Raw genomic sequence first — 24,975 nt, forward strand, 5'->3', positions numbered from 1 at the left:
TAATTGAATTTTATGGGTTATATTCTGCCATTTGATGTCAAAAGTGGACTGGAATGGGCTTTATTCCATCTATTTGTCTAAGACATTGTTATTTTAGTACATACTATTAGCTTTTGTTAATATTTTGTCAAATTGTCAATTTTTTTATTTTATTTGTAGATAGTTTTAGTAATTTTGTGTGTCCTTGATATTTGATGAATCTATCTTTTTATAAATTTTTTTATTTTAGTCATTTTAATACTTCAAGTTAAACAAAATAAAAATAAGCAATATTTTATTTTATATATTTGTATTTTATATTATTTATTTATATTTGATTTAGCAATTTTTATTTATGTTTTTAGTTTTAGTTAATTATAATCATGCTTGTATGCTAGTGTTAAAGGAACCTTTCAGCAGAATATATGCTCTTAATATGTATGACATTACAGACCAAAAATAATGACATCATGCATTTAAATCCACATTGTCCAAAATTGTTGTCCATTTAGTTATTTTAATACGTCAAGTTAAACTAAACAAAAATGTGAAATGTTGCCTTTGCATGTATATCAGAAATAAAACTGCAGATTTTATTTCCATTGAAGTTTTTTAGTTTAAAGCAACGTTTGTTATGTTTTTTTTTTAGTTAATTATCATTCTTCTCGGAGCTCCTCTATATGCTAGTGTAAAAGGAACTTTTATGATGTATATATTTAAAATCCGTCTTTCTCTTCCAGCAGTAGCGACCAAAAATAATGCCATATTGCATTCAGATCCGTATGCATGATGTGGATTGTCCAAAATTGTTGTCTAGCAATAGCAAGTGGTAAATGGTTTATGTAAACTAAAGGTTATTGGCTATTTTACATTTCATTATGTCCTGACTAAGGTCCCCTTTTCCAGCCCTTTTTCAAAAGAAAATGCATCTGTGCATTAAAGAATATCTTGATCTTTTCATGGGACCTTAATGCATATTGTGAATATGTTGTCCATAACCATTTTTTACATTCATTCTGCTGTGTATTGTCTGTATTTTTCTCTGCTTAGGATTCATCTACGGTGACTCCAGTGACGTTGCGCGTTGATCCGCAGGGATACTTCCTGTACTGGACGGATCAGAATAAGGTAATTTCTCAAATCAAAACCCAATACAGCCTGATTGAAGCTTGTGATATTTTATTTTTCATTTTTCCACAAGTGCGTCCCGGTTTTGTGTGCAATGTTTGCTAATCAGGTTGTCCATTGCACTTACTATTTATTAGTATTTCATTTGTATTTACATATTTTTATGTAATTTAGTTTCCTGCGTTGATTAAATATGTCTATTTATTTTTTATAAATCTTTTATTTGATTTTTATTTCTTCATTTAGTACTTAAACTGAAATTTTGCCTTTATGCAACTAATTGAAATTGTGTTTTATATCTCTCTAATAAGTTTTTATTTATTTATTTAAATTAACTTTAAATGTAGTTTTTTATTTCTGTATTGTCCATTCTCATTTTAATTTTAGTTAGGGTTTTAGTAATTTTGTTGCAGTTTTTTTTTTTTTTTTTTTTATGAAATATTTCTTTTTAGTTTTTAACAATTTATTTAATTTTTTATTTCTTCATTTAGTAGTTAAACTTAATGAAAATGATATTTTTTATTTTTATGTTTTGCCTTTGCAATTTAGAAATAAATGCAAACGAATATCTAATACATTTGTAATATTCTATTGGATTAAATTAACATTAAATTGATTATTTTTTATCTATTTATAAAATTTTACATTTTATTTATTGCAATTAACACAAATATATTTTCGTGTTTTTAGTTTTAGTTGACAATAATAACACTGGTCCTGGGTTTTCCTGACGTTTTCCAAGACTAACCTGCCTATGACATATTAAAATAAAAGTATTTTATTTTAAAGTGTTTTAACATTAAAAATTTCACTCTTCACCCTTAATCTCAAGTGTCCTGAGCATTAAAACGAGACATTATAAATATACATCTAATCAGAATGAAACAGTTGGTTTTATCTAGTGTGGTGTCACTTTCCAAAGTCTGTCCGGAGGGAATGAGGTTGAGTCTTTTGTCCAGATGGAGCACCGACAGCCAAATGCTCACATCGCCTCAGAGTCTGGCTCAGAGAGATATCCCACTTTAAATGAGCCATTTTCATCCAAGTATGGATGATTTTTCATTTGAACTGTTCCAGAGTCTGTCTTTCACTTTTTGGGTTTGCATTAATATTCCAAACATGAAAACAAAGGCGTACTGTTCATTCAGTGTTGATCTTGACTGATCTGATAAACAGCATCTAATAGCTTGTGCTCAGTAGTAATTGCGCTGAAATGATCTGATGGAGTTAAGTGTGGGTGAAGAGCAGAACAGACGTCACGCTGTATTAAAAGCATACAGCATTGCTGTATGATGATTACACATGAATCACAGGCATATTTATCGGTTCAGAAAGCGTCAGAAAGCACGCCATCACTCTGTTTGGACTCTGTTTGCACCGTTTTCACCGTTGTGTTAGTTGTCATGGTTATTGATTTGATTTCGTCATTCTGTTTAGCTGTGTCTCGTTTGGTATCTTTGTTTGCTTTGGTACTTAAGTCCTAGTCTGTTTAGTGTCTGTTTGTCGGGTCTTATAAGTGTCTCACCCTGCCTTGTCTGGATATTACCCTTGTGGATTATTAAAGGGATATTTCACCCAAAAATGAAAATTCTGTCATCATTTACTCACCATCAAGTAGTTCCAAACCTGTATGAATGTCTTTGTTCTGCTGAACACAAAGGAAGATATTCTGAAGAAAGTTTGTAACCAGGCTGTTTTGGGGCACCATTGACTTCCACAGTAGGAAAAAAGTCAATGGTGCCCCAGAACTGCTCTGTTTCCTACTTTCTTCAGAATATCTTCCTTTGTGTTCAGCAGAACAAAGACATTCATACAGGTTTGGAACTACTTGAGGGTGAGTAAATGATGATTTTCATTTTTGGGTGAACTATGCCTTTAAAGCTTGTTTATGAATGTCATCTTCACGTCTGTTCCTCGCATCTTATTATGGCAAATTAAGGCCAATGAGCTGATAAAACCAGAAAATGAAGAGCTCACCTGCCATGATATTGATTTTGAGTAAAAGAATGTTGAAAAATACTATGCACTTTTTCATTTTACATATTAATTCACCTCTTTTGATAAACCTAAAATATATTTTCTATTTGTAGACAGAATTTTACATGAAATCAAATCGTAAGTCATGTTCCTGGTCTTGAATGCCGTTTAAAAAATGATTTATTTATCTGTTTGTTTGTTTTCAAAATGTAAACTGAAAAGAAAAAAAAACTGCAAAGAAACTGCAAGTAACACATTAAATTAAACAACATTTTGAAGTAGAATCAATGAAATAGTATTTTCTTGTAAGCAGTGTTATTTTAGGATCATTGGGATAATATTATAGATTTTATTAATATTTTGAATGAGTTTTTATTTTTATATTTACAGTTGTCATTTTAATTTTAGTTAAAGATTTAGTCATTTTATTGTGTTTTTGTTTTTATATATATCTTGATAGTTTTTAAATAAGTTTATATCAGTTATATAAGTTAAACTAAATTAAAATGTTGAAATGTTGCCTTGACAACTAGATGAAATTATTATTATTTTAAATTTCAGTCCAAGTTTACTTTATTTCAAGTATTTCGGGTTTTTCTGTCTGTCTACTGTATCTTATTTATTTATTACTAATTTATTTATTATTTTCTAATTTATTTATTATTTTCCCAATTTATTTATTCATTTATTCGAATTTTATTCAAATTTTATTTAAAATATAATGTGACCTGGACATGCTTTGAGAGTAACCTTCAAGAAGTTGAATAGTTTAATCTTCCATCTTCAAAAACACATCTCTTTCATCTTTATTTGACCTAGACCTCTAACTCTAGTACTCTCTATTCTAATTCTGTTTTATCTATGTCTTCTTTTTATTTAAAAACCCCACACACACTTGACACTATCAATTGCATATTTATCCTCTAACTGCTAGCTTTTCTTGAAAAACTAACACTAGCTTTCTTTTTTTCTATTCTATCTACTTGTTTCTCTAAAAACAACAAAAAAAAAAACACTGGGTTTCTTTTTTTTGTATATTCTATTTACTCCAAAAAAAAAAAAACCTTGCTATATGTACTGCGTTAGGCTAACCGAGACTTGTCAAGGTGCTTGCATGTTGTTGTTGGTTTTGATTGCTTCTATTGTCCTCATTTGTAAGTCGCTTTGGATAAAGGCGTCTGCTAAATGACTAAATGTTAATGTAATGTAAACTCAACAGGAAGTGAGGTCATATGAGTTGAATGTGAATTTGGCAGCATATAACAGCCTCTCTTCTCCTCTCCTCTTGCCCTTTTATGTAAGAGAATCAATTATGATTCAGTCGAGTGCGAATGTATTCCAGCACACTTTAGCATGTCATTTCTGATGTCAGTTTGTGAAAGCAGCAGTGAGTAACGTCAGAATAATATTCATCTGAGTGACTCAATCTTCAGATAACAGATGGTATTGAATAAAACGCTGCTAATTGTGACGGACTGTGAAGGGCTCAGGACACCTAAACTGCATTCAGTTATCAGATTCAGTGTCTGTACGTATAGATATTGATAGTGGCTATATTTTCTTAAATGTATACATGCATGTGTGTGTATTTATATATACACAATAAATATACACGGCACACATGCATATATTATGTAAACAAAAACTTTTATTTTGGATGCAATTAATCATTTGACAGCACTAATATGAACATTATAGTAATGAAAATTTGCGAAGTAGAATCACACAATTGAAAACAAAATCACAATGAAATAAAATATTAATTGTCCTAAAATGGGCTTTGTGTTCTTTTTAAGGCAAAAAATAAATACCTAATATTTTTTTAAAGGTTAGGCAATTTTTTTTTTTTATAAAATAAAAGAATAACAAGAATAAAATTATTATAACTACTTAAGTTAAATTTAAATAGTTAAATATTTATGGTGTATTGTTTATCCTGCCCAGTGTTTTTTAGTATTATTGAGATACAATACTATAATTTTTATTCATATTTTGAATCAGTTTTTCTTAAGTTTTAGTAATTTTGTTGTGTTTTCTGAATTTTTTTGATATATATAATTTATATTGTTTTTTTTCAGTTTTAGATTTAGTCAGCACTAATAACCCTGATTCTGCCTTTACCCCTGTTTTTAATGTGTTTAATTAGCTTTATCCCCCCCCCCATTTAAATTAAGTGTATAGCTTTCCTGTAGCTCAAATAGTAGAGCATGGTGCTAGCAACGCCAAGGTCATGGGTTCGATTCCCAGGGAAAGCAAGAGCTGATAAAATGTAAAAACTGTAACTTGAATGCAATGTGAGTCGCTTTGGATAAAAGTGTCTGCTAAATGCATAAATGTAAGTGTTTATGGTAGTATTTGTTATTCTGCCTTTGTTTTTTACGTGATCACACTATATTACTTAATCACAATATATAGTAAAATGTGCATCACAATGCAATATAATCTTAATGGCCCTAAAATGGAACTTAAAAAAAAAAAAAAAATGAAATATGAATGGATGAAATATGATGGATAAAATAAGGCTTGGACTCATTCTGTACAGGTTTTGTGAGAATCACCCTGTTTTTTGGGGGTTTTTTTTTACTCAGATAACAATCTACTTGTCAGCCAATGAAAGCAATGAAAGCAAACCTGACAGTTTTTCCTGTCCATAAAATAAGCTCAGAATTCCAGCACAGGTGCCTCTGGCCAATAGTAATATAATAGCATCCTGTATTGTTATGCAAACCAAGCGTGTATTTGAATCAATACATGCATTTCTATATTTAGCAGCACTGCAGGCCGGATTGTCGCCATTGAGAGTCGAGCAAATCATCACAGTCATTTACAAGCGGCTCCATTATTGAATATTGTAGCAGGTTTGTGAGTTTTCTGTGGATGCAGAGTCAATAGAGTGCGGTTTGCTCTGCTGAACTAACAGATATTTGATCATGTAGTCTCAATGGATTTTCAGAAGCGGAGTCTGAGCTCGCTGGTGACGTCTTCTGCAAGCTGATTTCAAGGGTTCCTGGTGCCTGTCTTCAGATTGCTTTAGCCCGACTCCCCGTCACAGACCACCTCCATCCCCTGTTGCCATGGCGCTGGTGAAGCTCCCGCCACCATACGCGGGTTTTCATAGATGAACCAGCTGAGTGAGAGATGCTTTCATTATTCAGACAGCCTTGGCACGCACTTGCAATTATCATAAATATTATATCCTAGTCATATATCAGAAAAAATAGCAACTGCACTGCATCATAGCTGCATGCATGCAGGGACTTTCATGTGTTCAGAAAATGAGCACATTTACATTTGCATTGTTTGGTTTCCCCGCCAATGTCATTTTTGCATGTTTTGATTTCAAAGTTAGTAGGCTAAATGCGAGTTGAGTTGGAAATGACCTCGTGGCCTAGTGAATATTAAAGGAGACGTGTTTCTTGTCCTGTGTTAGTGTTTTAGGTCAAAGCTCTGAACAAATGACATCCTGGATGTCTTTATATAATCTCCTGGAGTCTGCTGTCCTCCCGCGTTCACAGAAGTGTGTCACGCGCACAAAAGTGTGTCAGCGAGGGCTGGGGATTGTAGCCCATCCAAAATGTCTAGAAATGAAGAGAAATATACAATAGAAATAATGAAAATATGTTGATTTTGAAATTATAATAGGTTGTTTTGTGCCAATTTATCCTTATAGAAAGTGTTAGTTTAATCACAGATATGGATGTTTTAAAGGCGTGCAGAAACACAGATATATAACAGATATAATGTGTAATACCTAATATATGTTTTATATAGTAGGCTATAGTTAGCAGTAAACTGGTTACCTCACTTGAATATGTTCGTAGATTTGTGTAGGATGTAATCTTTTGAATGGAAATATTGATATTTTATTTGTAAACATCATACTTTTTTCCGCTTATTTCAGTTAATGTCATAAAACTAGTGAGCTAAGCCAGTAGTAGTACTGACCGTGTCATGCAAAGGTGACTGAAGGCGCGAAAAGCAGAGGAACAGACAAACCGATTCAATTGAGTGAGTTATTTATACTGGAAGCGATCCAATCAGATCACGCATGGCGAATCATTTGATTTAGATCGGGACTTCGGAGCGGTTTCCTGAATCATTTTGCGAATTGAATGTTTTGCGATCCATGCTCTATCTATCCATGACATAAGATTATGGTTCAAGAATCATTTTTCAGATCTGGATTTAGGAGCGTATATCATGAATCATTTTATTAGGAATCAAGACTTTGGAGCAGGTTCGTGTTGCGTTCCAACTCGCTCCGCTCCGACCTCGGTCTCCGGCATTGGAGGCGGATGCTCTAACAAGGAGGCTAAAGGCCACGGCTTCTAGCATCAGTCGCTAGAGCGCCACTTGAGATTGGGGAGTGAGGTTTTACCTGCACAGCACTTATCCACTGGCCTCTGCTACACCCCCCCCCTAAATCTCACTCCCATCCGGGTCACGGCACCAATGTTGCGGTCCTACTCGCCCCGTTCCGTGCGGTCCGGCGTGGGAGGCGGGTGCTCTAACAAGGAGGCTAAAGGCCACGGCTTCTAGCATCAATCGCTAGAGCGCCTCTTGAGATCATGGAGTGAGGTTTTACCTGCACAGCACTTGCCCACTGGCCTCTGCTACATTTGCAAGTCATTTATTCTTATTTCTTTTTTAACTTGAACAATAGAAAACATCAAACCATGAAGACGGGACAGTTATAAAAACAAACCAACAAAAGGTATACATAAATGCAAATCCCTTAAGAATCCCTTAACCCTAGCAATAATTTTGATCAAACAATTAAATGTCTGTTGTATACAATACACCCTTGTATTGTGCCTAAAATATAATGTTTATGGAAATGTTGCAATCACACTGTTTGTGATATACATATTGGTAAACAGCAGCACTCTTGCACGCATGATAATGCATAAATATGTCCTGGCTCGTATTTAAATATTGTAGTTCTGTGTTGGGTTTTGTTTTTATGTATGCATTTCTTATTATGAGCTCATAAAACAGCATGCACGAAAAAAATAAAGGAATCAGACAAATGCTGTTTAGTTTTTAGAGTATGATGTCACATGTCATGTTGACAAATGTTAGAAGTTGTTTGTGGAGCACAAGAGGACATTCAGGCTTTACCATCATAACAATTATGTTCTATTTTTACCCTCCAATCATTGCTGTGTTGCATAAATGAGTATAAAGAGCAAATGCCTCTTTGTTTTGTTCCGGCTCAGTTGTAGCTCGGTCGTGCCAGCAGAATGCCGTCAGCTTTGGTTTCTGCTGCAGCAGTCAGAAAGCATATCTATCAGTGTGTCCATTACACACTGCAGACGCAAATAATGCGGTGCTCTGGCCCTGCATCATTCCCTTACCAGGGTATTTTAACAAGCCTTTCTATTAATTCTTTGATCTGGATCTGTGCGTGTGAATTAGTCGCTATGATTCAAGTCTAATTATTTATTCTTGATTTTCCGTCATTGTTTTCTCTGTCAACATTTCTTGTGTGACGTATGAATGTCTTTAGTGATATTTAACATCATAATGATTCGGTTCAACAGCATGAAATTTTTTTGTGAGCTGTGGCATAAAATTTGCCCCTCCCTCTTTCAGGAAACCGATCTATTGGACATCACCTACATCAAAGATGCAAGAACGGGGAAATGCACCAAAACGCCAAAGGTAGGACTGCTGTATTCAACGCACACAATCAGATGAATACATCCGGGACAATATGCCAGCCAATACTAGTTCCAACATATTTTAAAGCAAGAAAAGGAAAGTTCATTCACAATCATAAATCTTAAGTAGTCAAGTCAAACAACGTCAACCTTATTTTTTAACACCATTTTGTAATGTAAATGTGAGAGTCTTCCGGTGTGACTCGTTTCCACACATTTTTAGCAGTATGCCTACCAAAGATCATTACACTGCTTAGTATTGCAAACTGGTATTATCATAATATTTTAATGTATTGCCATAATTATAAACCCTGGATCGGATCGTACTGTTTACTGCAAGTTGTATTTACTTATAGCATGTTTATAATGCTTGGCTAACATTCTGCCAAGTTATGAACAATCATTCTTTCAATATCATTAATAGAATGTTCATTTAAAGTTTAAAACATTATTTGTACATTGTTCATGGAATGTTGTTTGAAAGGTTTTAGTAGAGTGTTTAGTAGAGCCAGTGATCCTCAAATCTGGTTCAGAGTTTAGCTCCAACCCTGATCAAACTCGCCAACCTGTGATTTTCTAATGATCCTGAAAGCATTGATTAGCATGCTCAGGTGTGTTTGATTAGGGTTAGAGCTAAACTCTGCAGGAAAGTGGATCTCGCGAGCCAGATTTGAGTATCCTTGTGTTAGGCTGATGATACACAGGGTAACTTTTTGAGCAATGTTACTGCCAGGCAATTTTGGTTAATGTTGCCATCAGCGGGCAACCAGGTGAGGCACAGGGCCCACGACCGATTTAAAGTATCCAGACACAAATTTGTCCCCATTCTCATGGGAAAGTGCCCAAGCAACACTGCTCAAAAAAGTTCCCAGGCAAAATTTCTCAATGATGGCCTTGTTCAGAGAACATTCAAAAGTAGCATTCCCATAATGTTTGTAAATGTAAAACAGAATGTTCCCTTAGCGTTTGAAAAACCAAGAAAAACCTTTTGGTACCTTTTCAAAAAGTACATGTTTGTATCTAAAGGTACCATTTTGGTACCTTAAAGGTACATATTAGTACTTAAAGTGTACATATTAGAACCTAAAAGGTACAAAAGTGACAGCAGCCCCAGTGACAGCTTTTGTACCTTTTATTTCTGAGAGTGTGGGAAAGATGGGCGTCACCGTTAGAGGTGGTGGTTTATCCATTCTCCTTCATTAGCTTGCATCCGTTTATAAGCCTGTCCTTGTGTAAAGGAGGTTTAGCCATTACTACGGCAGTGTGCTCTGTTTCCCAGGCCCTATATAGGTTAATAGCTCTTGTGGGCGATAAGTATCTCTCTATGAGGGTAATGGTCTGTGCAATCTGGTGTGGAATGGCCACAGGCAGACAGACATCTGCACCCACGCTATATCTGGACCGCTGCAGTCTAAATATGGAGCCCGTGGGCTGCGGGTCTCCCAGGTGAACTCTTTCCTGACGCTCATGGACGTTATTTGTGTCTGTAAAATGAGAAAATGGCACTGGTGCCAAAAAAAACGCACAAATGCAGTGAAGAGTCGCATCATGTGTTAGGCCACAGCGGATGTCTGTTTTAGTCTTGAGTTCATGCTGCCGAATTCATTGATTTCTATGTGGTGCATCACACGGATGTGGAGGAAGAAGGCTTTGTGAAAGTGGTTGATCATACAATCACAATGTAACAAATGATATCTTTTGCATCCGGTGGTCTATGGTTTCCAGTTTCAGTTACTTGTATTTTATGTTCATGGATACTTGTTTTATCCCAAAATCAAACAAAAGAAATAAAAATATTTTGAAATTTATAAAATAAAATGATAAAGAAATTATTTTATTTTTATAAAATAAATTAAGATTTTTGTACACTCTTTGAGACTTTTAGAATTTAACAATTTTTTAGAATTTTTATGCATAACTTATAAAATAAAAGTAATTTTATCTTATTGTTTATTTATTTTTATAAAGAAAATTAACAAGCACATTTACTTTTCCTGTTGTTTGCTGTTCAACACACACAGTTAAAAAATGCAAGGGCTTGTGAAAGTGGTTGATTGTGCAACCAAAATGTAAGAAAATTATAACTTCTGCAGTATTCTTGGTGTCTAGTTGTGTTTTCCAGTGTCTTGTATTTTATATTCATAGATACTTAGGTTTTATTCCAAAATTAAAAAAGGAATTAAGAAAATATGGTAATTTTCATAAATACTTTATAATATAAAAATAATAAAGAAATTATTTAATATTATGTCTTTTATAAAGAAAACAGACTTGTTTGAAATAAAATGCTTGTTTATAGTATCATTGTGATTTATTTTTTTTATTGTTTTTAAGCACATTAACTGTTGATTCCTGTTCAACAGTTTAAAAAAATACAAGGAAAAAAATAAGAAATAATTAGAAATAATTCATAAAAGATAAAAACAAAGAAGTTATTTCAAATTTTAAATGATCATTATTTATTTGACCTTTTTTTTAAGAAAATATAGCCAGTTTGTTTAATTTTTTGCCATTTTAGCATTAAATTTTAAGCACTTTTACTTTACCTGTTGTTTGCTACGGAAGCGTATTGCATTCACTTGAGGGAAAAAAATCTACTCTGTTTTTCTGAATTAACGAGTTAATTATCTCAGAATTACAAGATAATTTTTCATGAAAAAGGTTATTGCTCTGTTTTTCTGAATTAATGACTTAATTATCTCAGAATTACGAGATAATTAAGTCATTAATTCAGAAAAACAGAGCAAAAACTTTTTTTTTTTCATTAAAAATTATCTCGTAATTCTGAGATAATTAACTCGTTAATTCAGAAAAACAGAGCTGCTCTTCAATTTCATCTTGATTGTTTCATTTTAATTATATTCTGGTGGCATACAGAGCCAAAATTATGAAAATTGTGTCCAAATATATATACACCTAAGTGTATATATCATTTTATGTTTTTATAAATAATTTCTACAGTTTAATAAAAAAATAATCATTATTTTATTTCATGTTTTTAAACAAACTGTTTGTTGGACTATTGGAATTTTTGTCATTTTAACATTCACTTTCAAGTACATTTACTTCACCTGTTGTTTGCCGTTACTGGTTAGTCTGATTATCAGTCTAAATAGGTTATTATTTGTTGATTTCTCTTCATAATCTTGTGCTGTGGTGGTCAGAGTGAATCTTGGGTCTCTCTCTCTCTGTTCTGTGATATAAAGCATCTTCTCGGAGCGAGTGCGCTCTGACTCTGTGTCATGATTGATAGTGATTCTGGGAAATGCAGTGTGTTGGTGTCAGAGGCAGCTGAATAAATCTTGAAGCAGTGCGTTTATATGAAGGCGTCCATGAGCCACAACAAACCGTCCATCCACCCTTGGATGTAGAGGTCGAAGCTATTTCCACAGACACTGTATGAGTGAGAGAGAGTGAGACGTGATGATTCTGATGATCGATTGAGCCTCTCAGCACACAATAAAACATCATGCACGAAGCTGCTGGAGAAATGCTGCTCTCACCGCCTGCTGTTTTGGAGAAATAATTGGTTGTTTGTGGTAGGGCGGATTGACATTGAATGTTTACTCAATCTATTATTTACTTAAAGTTATAAAAATTGACCAATATTGTGAATCACCACCATCATGATTTATATAGGCCATTTTTATGCATATATGGTGGTAATTTCAGAAAAAACTATATACTGTAAATATCAAGATATTTATAAGATGTTTATAAGTGTTTATATGTCAAAGTATATAATTGTTATATTTATAAAACCTAAAAATATTATATTTATATATACACACACTTATACATGTTTATATGTATAGTAAGTGTTTATATATGTAATAGTATAAATAAAAGTATAGATTTTGTTATAATAATAGTTCTAAAAAAGTATAGATTTACAACTTATTAATTATTAAAAATATTAATAATATATTTTTTTATTAATAATAATACATTTGAGTATATAATACATTTGAGTTATAATACATTATTATTATTATTATTACAAATTAAAATAAATTGTTAATACATATATATATATATATATATATATATATTATGAGTGTTTTATTTTATAGTAATGTTTAGATGTACAAAGTTCTTATGAAATATTATAGACCTATGATTTAGGATTATAGAATTCTAAAATAATGATTTTACTATAATAATAATACACTAATAAATTATAAAGTAATAATTATTATTTAATAAATATGTTTTTAAATATATGCATTTACTTGTATTTACCACAGGTATAAAATAAAATAAAATAAAATAAAATAAAATAACCTTGAAGACTGGAGTAATGATGCTGAAAATGTGGCTTTGATTACAGCAATTAATTACATTTGACAATATATTCAATAGAAGACAGTTATATTGTAATAATATTTTACAACATTACTGTATTTTTAATCAGATAAATGCAGCCTTGGTGGGCAGTAGGCTTTATTTTTATTTGTGTGACGTCACGTCACGTCATCCGATCCCATCCCCCTTTCTTTACTTTATGGCAAGTCATTAAACTCCTACTCTGATCTTCTGTGTTGTGTTTGTCCCAGAGTAGCAGGTGACTCCTAATTGCAAGCTGCTTAACTAACTTTTTTTATTAAGAAAGGAATTTGAATGAGATTTTAATCACTAGTGCATTGAGACCATGAAAAATATCCTGCTGCTTTTGTTTGCAATTGCTTTTTTATGTGAGCCATTAAAGATGTGTTGTTAATTGAAATGAGGAAAGATGCCATTGATTTGTTGTGCGCTTGTGAAGCCGACAGCAGATGAATACAGAAGAACTGCTCATCTTTCAGGAGTTTTTCACATGTTCTCCAGATCTTGGCTTCTTGTTAAAGCTCCCGGCGAGAACAATAGTGGCCTGTTAATTACGCCATTGAAAAATAGAGAAGATAATGAGACGGTTATGTCATAAATGTATATGATTCATATTAAAACCAATCACATCGTCTGAAGCAGTAGTGGGTTGTTTACATGCGCCCATCTGTCGAAAAGCAACCAGAGCTTTGCTAATGGCACTGCTGCTGGCAACGACCATATGCTTGAGGAACGGCTGTTCCTGTTCTGCTGTGAGAGTCTCAGAGTGAAGTCTCCAGCTTGTCCGAGCATCTATATTGGCATACATATACAATTTATGAAAGGCAACTTTACTAAACAGTTGCACCCCTTTTGCGGACAATATTTTAGCATCTCAGTATTCTTTAATAGTTCACTTAAAAAGTCCATCATTTCTTTTTATGTATAACTGTCACGTATCACTTGGAGCAAGGAATGAGGAAGCACGGAGCTTCACCAGGGAATCCAACAGAGGAACACAGGAAGACATAGAACATGACGTTTAACAGCGGACGCTAGACTCAAGGAAACACAGGGCTTAAATGCAAGGGGAAAACGAGATAATTAATAAAACACAGCTGGATACAAATGAACACAACGAGGACTGGAACAGGAAACTAACCAAATAAGGGCATGGAAACACTGGGAACACGTGGAAAAACAAGACACGGGGACAAAAGTCGGACAATTACTCCCCCCTCCCGGAAGGCGCGTCCCGCACCGTGCAACATCCCAGGGGGGGTGGGCACTCTGGAGGTCCCAAACCAGCGCCTGGAGAAGATCAGCAGTGCGATGAATCCTCGACACGCTGCTACTGCTGCCGCTTCCACCTACTGCAGGTTTACCACGGTAAACTCACATGTGCCTGTGCGTGTGTGGAATCAGCAGGAGCATGGCTGTTGCTCATGTATGGGGTCAGTGAGCTGAACTTTCACGCATAACTCGTCCAGGAGCACCATGTTTTCAGAGGGCAACAGCAACTTTCTATAGGCCAGAATAATACACGAGTGATGGAGAAAACACAATGTTTTTAAGAACTTGCTGGATCAGTACTGAAGTGTAAGACGTGATCGTTTGAAGTGTGTGCAGTGTTATTGGTGTGTAAGGACACATCAACCAGATCATTTACTTTAATTAACCAAAAGTCGTGAGGGTGTGTACATGATGACAGAATTTTTAGTTTTAAGCAAACAATTTGTTGAATATAAGACTGGAAGGTGAAGCTTTTTTTTAACCTATAATAAACATATAAATGTCTGATTTTAAATCTGATTTTACTGATTTTAAACTGTATTTATAAATCAAAATGTTTTTGTACATATGTAGTTATACATTTATTTATTTGTTGTCATATGACATGACTTTCAGTGAAGCTTCTTTGAAACAACTGCAAGTGCTTCACAAATAAACTTGATTTAAATATATAAATACATAAGTGATAGTTATTAATAAATATGGTATTTATAAATATATAAAGAAATGAATACAAATATAAATATGTACATAAATACATACATGACTTTAGTCACATTTTCTTCACTAATTATACAGGGAGGTTGTTTCCCTGTATAATTAGAGACCAATATATTCATTTGGTTTAAGCCAGATTTCAGTCAGGCAGAGTACATCAAAATTATTATCTGTGATCATTTCATTTAAAATAACTGCTTTGGGTGCGAGTGATCTAATGTTTAGGAGCCTAAGCTTTAAAAATTGTTTTTGTTCATTTATTTTGTGTTTTTTCTGGTTTAATCATGATCAGATTTTTTCTAGATCCTGCATTAAATTAATATTTTGACCTCGCTATTCGGGGAACAGACACAGTCTGTATAGATTGGACAACGCAAGTACTTCTATCTTTTAAGTGGGTAGAGCAAAAGTCAATCATAGCAGTTATTTGAGAATTGGCTTACTAGTCAGATGGAGCGTAGCGTCCTGGAGATGTTGTCCGACAGGAGTTCCGCTCCGACTCTGCTGGGGTGCAGGCCATCAGCACGGAAAAGCCTAGGACGCTCCCAGAAAATATTCCAATTATTAACAAAGAGCAGTTTCTGTTCTTTACACCATGACAATAACCATTAGTTTATAGCAAACAATCTACTGACTGTATCGTGTCCTCGTCGATACGTGGGAAGCGGTCCTGACATGATGATCGTCGTCGCGGGCGATGTGCTGCGTACCGTCTCGATCAGGCTCCTTTAGTCCCTCTTCAGTGTCTCTGTCTGCCGCAGCTTGGTGTCGTTAACCCCCGCGTGCAGCACGACAGCACCGATGCTCTCGTCGCCCTTCAGGATCGCGGGTATCTGCACAGAAACATCGAGAACATGAGCACCGGGGAAACGGTGAGTGTGCACTTTACCTTAAGCTAACGTAGCACGGACGTGCCGGATGATGGAGTCTCCGACGATCACAGCATCGCATTCCGTCTCGCGGAGGGGAGCGAAGCGGTTCCGGGTGGAGATCTCGAAGACCGGAGGGGGAGAGGTCATCGCCCGGGGCCTGTCTTCCGCTGCTGGTGCACCCAGGGTCTGTGGCGTCCCGGCGCCGGAGTGAAGGACATCTGGGAAGATCGCGTCCTGGGTGCACAGGGTCTGTGCAGAGAAACACACGGAGTAGAGGTGGTGGGAGTGTTAGCAGCGTGCTGTATACTTACCCCGGACTTGTGAGCGTCAGCCCGGGATGTTTCCAGCGCGGCTCTCCGCTCCCTCAGCTGGGCCTGCTTCTCCAGCAGGTCGCGGATCTGCTTCTCCATGGCCTCCAGCTCCAGCTGCACCGAATGCAGCTCGAATGTGTCCTCACCTGCACTCAGAGGTAGACACAAATCCGCCATTTAAGCAAGTAACAGTGAAACAATGGTAATGTGTGTGAATAGAGTATTAGCAATGTAAGCGAGATTAGCGGCGGCCACGCTGCCGATGCTAACGGGATATAAGCTAATAGCAGACTCAAGAAATCAAAATAAAACTAGTGATAACAAGGCTATATTCACACAACAAGGATATATTCACACGTTATAGAAACAAAAATGATAATGTATAAAATTATTTTTAAGATAGAAAATAGACGATAAAGAATCAACTTGATGGAGCTCAAACTCAAAACACGCAGTCACAAATCAGCGCATGCGTGTCAAGGTCTTTGGTGGTTGACAGCGCTCCAGTGATTCTGGTCAGAGCCCTGCACTTTGATACGGCGTGGTTCGGTTAAGTCTCGGTGCATGTTGCCATAGAAACTCTGGTGCAAAGGCTCCCTGTGTGTGACCGGAGCCAAAGGCGCCGGAGCTAATGAGGTTGCGAGAAAGGGCGTCCAACATGGCGAGGAGCCTCGCGGAGGACAAGGTGACAACAATGACAGCAGCGGCTCTCCAGCACGCCAGAGACACTGACTCATCTGTTTTAAACAGCACTGCCATCATCACAATCAATATGCATTGCATTGCATTCTTTCCTGGAAGAAAGAGAGAAATGTTGTTGATTATCACAGATGTAGGTGGACTGGCGCTTTTGTTGGTGCGCGTGTTTGGATCTTGCACCTTTGTTAGTGGTGTTTGCTTGGGAAAGCATGAGTAATGCTATTCAGTGATTTGAATAAACATGCTAACCTTAGGCTGCACAATATGGGGAAAAATATAATTATGATTTTTCTGGTCTTGTGATTCTTTTCTTTTTTTTCTTCTTCTTCTTTTTGCATGAATGTGTGAAAAGCACCAGGTTTGGAATGCTTCTTCGTTGGGATGCATAAATTGGACAAATATTGTCATCAATATGACTCTAAATTAAACTTAAAACAACAATAATAGTGGTACACCAAACTGATTTTTTTATTGAAACATCAAAAATAAAATTAAGTTTTTATTTAGCCAAAAATGGAAACTGAAAATAAAGTTGATTTAATAATCAATTAATCACATTTAATTAATAATCAATAGTCAAATGCAATCAGTTGTAAAAGTACCAGGTGCAGTCCTTTTTTGTCAGGTTGCATAATTTGGCCCAAAAAATATGTGACTAAATATCAATATGACCCATTTAAATGTAAAATTATATTTAAATTTAAATTTGAAACAAAAAAAATTAAAATAGGGGGGGTGCAGAAAACTGTTTTTTTTTTTTTACCAAAATATCAAAATTAAAATTTTGCCAAAAACTGAAAATAAAGTTGATTTAATAATCAGTTAATCACATTTAGGTAACACTTTACAATAAGGGTACATGAATAATCATGTACTAATGCCTAAATTAATACGTAATTCATCAGATACTAATGATTATTAAAGGAGTTAACTAATTATGAAATAATTACTAACATGTAGTTAAGGCTGCCGTTATTCATACATCAATCCATATGACTCCAGTCATAGTTAAGGATAGCTCTTTGTTATTTCATAATTAGTTAACTCCTTTAATAATCATTAGTATGTGATGAATTAAGTATTAATTTAGCCATTAGTACATGATTATTCATGTACCCTTATTATAAATAATCAACACTCAAATGCAAACTGAGTTGCATATAAACATTTCACTTGCACATAAAATGTTATTTAATAATCAATCAATTAATCACATTTATGTGATAATGAACACTAGAATACTGAGTTGCATGTAAACATTTCACAAGGCAGTTTATATATCTTTTTTAATGATGTAATTGTTTCCACTCCAGTACATTGTTGAAATATAAACATTCAAATGGTGACTTTAAAAAAAATAACAACCACCCAGAACACTATAGCAACACCTTAGCAACCATCCAGAACCCCACCTAGCAGCCCAGCATCATGAGAGTGAGTTTGAAGGCAGCAGCTTTCATCTCGTGTTGCTTTTATTCTCTTTAAACGCTGAAGTGTTGAGGTGATGTCGGTGGTTTTGTGGTTTTTGTGATTATGCTGCTGATGTTTCCGTCTGCCGGTCAGCGAGCAGGAATCATGTTTTATTCCAGGCAGCGCTGGATTCCTGAAGACAGAGAGAGAGAAAGGAACACAGCTGTAATATATGCAGGTGTGCAGATAAATCTAAATCCAATTTATTTTCCTCTCAGCAGGACCTTTTATTTTGCCCGGCGTCCTGCAGAGAATAAAAAAAACAGATTTGCATGAAACAAGCGCACATGAGAGAATCACAGACTTGATGATACAGTCTCTGTGTTTGAGAATCTGGCACGCGATTATCATGCCGAAGATTGCATGCAGTTTATTAAATATATGCCATGCTGGATGATTTACTGTTTGAAATGAAGACAAAAATACTAGTTTTGAAATTTTACAGTTTTACTATGAAAGAGAATAATTGTAGTACAATATTACAATATTTTTACAATATATTTATTATCTTATTTTATTAACGTTTATATAAGTAGTTTTTTTTATATTTTTTGTTCATTTTACAGAATGTTTGAACATGAAGAAATTAAGATGTAAATATAGGTATTGTAATTTTACAGTTGTACTATAAAAATATTTAGTATTTATAAATAGTTTTTTTTTTTTTTTACAGGATATTTTTACATTATTATTATTTATTTTAATAATCAGAATACAAAAAAAGTTACAAAGAATAATTATGATTTTAAGTCATACTGAATGGGAAAAAACATTTTTACAAATGGTTTAACCCTAAAAGGATTGTTCAAGCTTTTTAACAATTATTTTTATTTTCTATGAAGATGCACTCTACTGCAAATATTACTCCAATCTTTCTTGAATCGTTAATTCTTTCCTAATAGATTTATTCAAATCATCTGGTTGTAAATTCCTGTATTTTTTCATATCACAGTGCCAATATCATGAACCAAGTAAACCAAGAACACGCTTGCATCGTGATGTTGAGTTTTTGCATAAGAAAGCATCATAAAAATGTGAAAATTAATACATGCAACATGTAAAAGAATAGTTTAGTGCACATTTTCATACTGAAAAATACAATGCAATGAAAATGATCATACAGCAAGCATAGGCTATTTACAGGCTTGATCTGTTTTTAGCGGCAGTCTCACACACATCTGTCCGGCTGACACAGAACTCCCCTTTTAAAGAGTCGATTTAATATTCAATAACTGCATGTATTATTCATGTGCTATTCAGAGCTGGTGTCTGCAGTACACACAGCGGCTTTCACTAATGAACCTGTGTCATCTGTCATGCTGTCGGAAGAAAGCGCTTTAAATAAAAGTCTAACAGTAGTCTGACTGCAGGGGCCCCGGGGCCAAACCCAGTCATGAGTCATGAGGTATACGGGAAAATCCAGTCTCCTCACTGTAGAGCTTCACTGGAACATGATCACAGACAAATATTGGAATAAAATGGTATAACTGTTATATATATAATTTTTTTCCCATGCAAAAGCTTTAAGGGTTCCCTGTGTTTTTTTTTTTTTACAAAATAAAAGTTTGATGGTTTAACTTTTAAAATCATAAAAAAGTTTATATTATTTTTATTATACTTGATTTTTTTTATTTTACAGTGAAATATTACAATAGTAATTTCTCTTATTTAGTGTTTTTGTTTTTATGTTTTACTATTTTATTTTTTCTGTCATTATTTTTTAATAATTTAATATATTAATAAGATAATATCTCTTTTGGTTTTTATTTTATTAGTATTTTTTATTTTTGTGTAATATTTTTAATATAATAATTTAAATATATGTTTTTATATAATTTATATTATTGTTGTTATATTATTTTTCTTTTTCAATTGTTTTTACTTTACAGATTTGGAGAAATGTAGCGTTCCATCACTTGCTCAGCAATGGATCATCAGCAGTGAATGGGTGCCGTCAGAATGAGAGTTCACTCCAGACAGCTGATAAAAACATCTTAATATTCCACACCACTCCAGTCCATCAGTTAACATCTGGAGAAGACAAAGGCTGTGTGTTTGGCACCCATTCACTGCAGAGGATCCATTGCTGAGCAAGTGATGGAATGACACATTTCTCCAAATCTGATGAAGAAACAAACTCCTCTACATCTTGGAAGGCCCGAGGATGAGCACATTTTCAGCAGATGCCATCTTTATCGCTGTATGTATGCGTTCACAGAAATGAAAGGGACAGTTGGATTCATTGATGTACTCTGTGTTGGGTGTGACGGTCTATTCAGCGTTTTAACATCTTTCCGATTGAATCAAATATTTATGAGCATCATTTAGCAATGCATCTGAACGCTAGTTTGGAGCGAGACATTGGTGGCGGCATCAATCATTTGGCCCCGGAAGTGGTGAGAAGACAATTGAAGCTGTAATATTACTCAGTGCCTTCACTGAAATTAGCGAAGCTCCCGGAGCGCTGATGGATCCTGTAATAGCGCTCTTTTCCTCTGGGTGTGTTTTTTGTGAGTCACAGCCGGAACTGATTTTTTTTATGAAAAACCATCAGATGTTTTTTTTTCCCATTTGTTCTTGTGCTCACATGTGTTTTGGGATTTCACTCGTCCTCATGCAAACATCCAGACCTGTTTGATGGTGGGACTGTTTTTACCCTTGATTATGTTTTTTCAATTTGTCTGATTATATTTGTCTGCTGACATGGATCGCATTCACAGGAAATGCATTTCTTGTAATTGTGTAATTTTTGGTTATTTTTAGTGAAAAAAGTGTTGAGTCATTGCAATAAAATCCAATGTAAAATCCAGATCCTGAATTAATTTCAATAAAAGCAAAATGTTATTCAGTTACTTTTGTATGATAAAAAAATGTATTAAAAATAATTAATTCATTTATACATTTACATTTATAAATTCTAATTTGTGTATTTAGTTAATTAGTTATTTTTGTATGACAAATAAAAAATACTGTTGTACCCAATGTAAAGTTTGGATCTTAAAGTAATTTCAAGCAAAATTTAGGTAGATTTTATTTATGTATACAATTCATTTTTCAGTTATTTAAAAAAACTGTATCCAGTGTAGAATCTGGGTTAGATTCTACAAAAGCAAAATTTTATTTATGTATTTATTTATTACATTATTACATTTTATTTTTTGATTGCTTTTGCTTGAGCAAAAAAGTAAAATAAATGATAGTAAAGTAAATATAATGAAGTAAATAATATAAGGTAAATTTAGGTAATATTTATTTATTTAAATACATTTGATTTGGTTTGGTTTGTTTGATTTATTTACTTATTTGTTCATTTTTTTTATTATTTATATTCATATATTTCATTTTACCTGTTACTTCGGTATAATAAAAAAAGTGTAATAAAAACATCTAATGTTTTAATGTAAAATCTGGGTCGTGAAATAATTTCAATAAAGGCAATAATTTCAATAAATTTAGAAAGAATCAAGTTATTAAATTGTTTATTTGTTTACTGTTTATATGTATAAAATGTCATTTATGGTTATTTTTGGAATCATGAATGAATGAATGAATGAATGAATGAATGAATCATGTTGAAATGATTTGTTCTCTGTGACGTGCTCGGGTGCTCTCTGGGTTTTTGCTCGTTCTCAATCCTCCAGTCGTGTTTTTCAGGCTTGATTATATTTGTTGAAGCATTGGTTCTGCTGTGGCGCAGATGAATGGCTCTCGCACATCGGCGCTTGATTGAAGAGTCGCCGCGCTGCCTTTAATTAGCCGCTGACAGCTGAGAGCCGAACACACACCTGTTGCACAGCTGCATGAGAAACACTTGTTGAGCGACACACAGATAAAAGATCTGCTCCAGAAGCGGAGAGACTATCTACCTGACCAACACTCTCAGCCACACACACACACACACACACACACACACACAGACACACACACACACACACACAGACACACACACACACACACACACACAGACAGAGGCTTTTTTGGCTGTAAACGGGCTCCACATTGCAGCTCATTCTGGCCAACAAATGCCCACTCAGACAGGAACAGTGCTTATTTCAATTTTACGCTCCAGGTTTATATGAGACAATTGGCATGGACATACGTAAGCTTGTTAATATTATTATATTTCATTTTGGGTTATTTTTGTATATGTAAGAAAGCTGGGTTTGTTTGAAGTAAATATAATAAAAGCACATTTGAAGTAGAATGTATTTATTTTTGTTTACTTATTTATTTAAATACATACATTTTTAGCTTATTTTGAGTGATAAAAAGATTGGTTTGATTGATAGATTTTTTTTTTAGAGGAAAACAATTGAGTGTCAATTCCAATAAAAAATATATATAGAATTGCATGTTTTATGTATTTATTCATTCATTTATACATACTTATGTATTTTTATTTTTTAGCTATTTTGATATATTTTTATCTATTTATTTATTTGTTTATTTTATTTTAATTTATTAATCGTCTACCTACCTACCTGCTTATTTATCCATCCATCCATTATTCATTCATTCATTCATTTATATTTTTTATTTCTCAAATAATTTTATTATATTTTTTTCTATTTATTTGGTGATTTTCTTTTTGTTTATTTATATATTCATCTACCATTATTTATTTATTTATTTGAGTAATTTTAATAATCTATATATTTTGTTATGTATTTATATATTCATCTTTCTATCTATTTATCCATTCACCCAAATACTTATTTAGATTAATGCATTTAATTTTTCGTATTTATGTGTGATTAAAAAAAGTGATAAAATAATTAATTAGTTTGTACTTTACAAGAAAATAGCTGAGTGGTAATTTCAGTATGAATCAGCAAAAATGTTATGTGTTATTTGTTTATACATTTATGTATATTTTTAATTTAAGTATTTGTTTATTTATTTATCTATCTGTTTCTCCATCCGTCTGTCCAATGTTTGATTATATTAATACATTTCCTTTCAGTGTAAAATGTTGGTCCTGAATTAATTTCAATAAAAGCAGAAATATTTAGATAGAATATCTTCTCTTGTATGATACTGGGCTGATGTATTGAATGTTTGAGCAGGTGTTGAGCAGCTCAGATGGAGTTTTTAGCACACAGATGAAAGCTCTCCTGGGCGAGATGGCAGCGGTCTTATTCTGCCGTGTTTACTGCGGTTCTCCCTCAGGAGGCGAAGCTGCGGGAGCTGCTGGACGTGGGGAATCTGGTGGGCCGGATAGAGAACCGGATGCTGACGGTGGTGACAGGACCAGACATGGTCAACATCCAATACCTGAACTTCATGGCCTTCCAAGAAGACGTCGCCAAGGTGCGTGTGATTAGATCAGATCAGCAGATATTAGTGCAGATATTAAATCCCAGTCAGGATGCTTGACCTGGACCGTTTTAATGAAATGCCTTTTGTGTTTGTGCGCTGTCGCTGATGAAGGAGTGGGCAGATGAGCTGTTCAGTCTGGCATCTAACCTGCTTGCTCAGAACATGGGCCGAGAGTCCTGTCTGGAGAAAGCGTGAGTACCTGATGCTCACATTTACCTGCTTCCATCAGGAGGCCGTTCACACCTCAGTCACCCGATTCTGTTCTTCTAAGAGTTTTAAAATGTGTTGATGAGTCATTGTCAGGAAACTGTACTGGATTTAAAAAAAATAGATGGTAACAATTGAAGCTTTTCTTTGTAATGCATTAGAAATATATTCATAATGCATGATGTAATGCATTATATGGTTTCATAAATAATTGTAACCAACAATGCATTAGAATATTTGAAGGTCTGTTGTGTGTTTTAATGCATTGCACTTTCTAATAATGTGTAACGATTAAAAAAAAGTATTATAATGTTTTATAACTGGTTATAGTTGTTCATGGGATCATATTATAAGGAGCATTACAAGGCATAATTAATGCAGTAAAACTATATAAAGACTTTAAGTAAAGAATTACGGAATATGCTTTTTAATGAATTAGTACTTAAATTTGTTATATACATTTATTATTATTATTTACATTTTAAGTGAACTAACCAAATTTAAGTGGAAAACAATAGTGTTAATTTAAATAAAAGAAAAATTTAGAATTTAGGGATTTTTTGTCTATTTTTAGCTAATTATGTTATATTTATTATATATAATATATTCTTATATTTTTATCAATTTAAAAAAATCTATATATTTAGTTATCCTTTGTCTATTTTTATTTATACATTTTGTTTGTCTTTTTAATCTTTTATCTGTGTATTTTTACCTGATTATCTGAAGTAATTTTGATAAAAGCAAAATGAAGATATTATTTGTTTATTTATTCATTTATTGGTTATTTTGATAAAAAAAAGTTGTGTCCAATGTAAAATCAGTGTCCCTATTTATTTATATAATATATATATATATATATATATATATATATATATATATATATATATATAAAATCTATTTATTCTTTATGTTTATCTCATTTATCCTTTTGTCTATTTTATTTATTTTTCTGTCTATATGTATATCTATTATTTATCTGTCTGTTTTGTCTAAACACAGTCAGTAAGTCACGTAAGCACACGTTCCTGTGAA

General features: G+C 33.7%; 1 protein-coding gene across 1 annotated transcript in view; it reads left to right on the top strand.

Moving 5' to 3' along the window:
- plcb1 (phospholipase C beta 1) overlaps positions 1 to 24,975 on the top strand; it is a gene marked incomplete at both ends in the record, with an annotated part of 71,898 nt that overhangs the window by 4,872 nt on the left and 42,051 nt on the right. Inside the window, 4 exons of the mRNA XM_079385541.1 lie at positions 1,030 to 1,107; positions 8,680 to 8,748; positions 23,584 to 23,724; positions 23,845 to 23,924. Of these exons, the coding sequence (XP_079241667.1) occupies positions 1,030 to 1,107; positions 8,680 to 8,748; positions 23,584 to 23,724; positions 23,845 to 23,924 (368 nt within the window). The remainder of the gene's footprint in view (positions 1 to 1,029; positions 1,108 to 8,679; positions 8,749 to 23,583; positions 23,725 to 23,844; positions 23,925 to 24,975) is intronic.

This window comes from Barbus barbus (genome assembly GCF_936440315.1).
Source record: "Barbus barbus genome assembly, chromosome: 30".
NCBI classification, from domain to species: domain Eukaryota; kingdom Metazoa; phylum Chordata; class Actinopteri; order Cypriniformes; family Cyprinidae; genus Barbus; species Barbus barbus.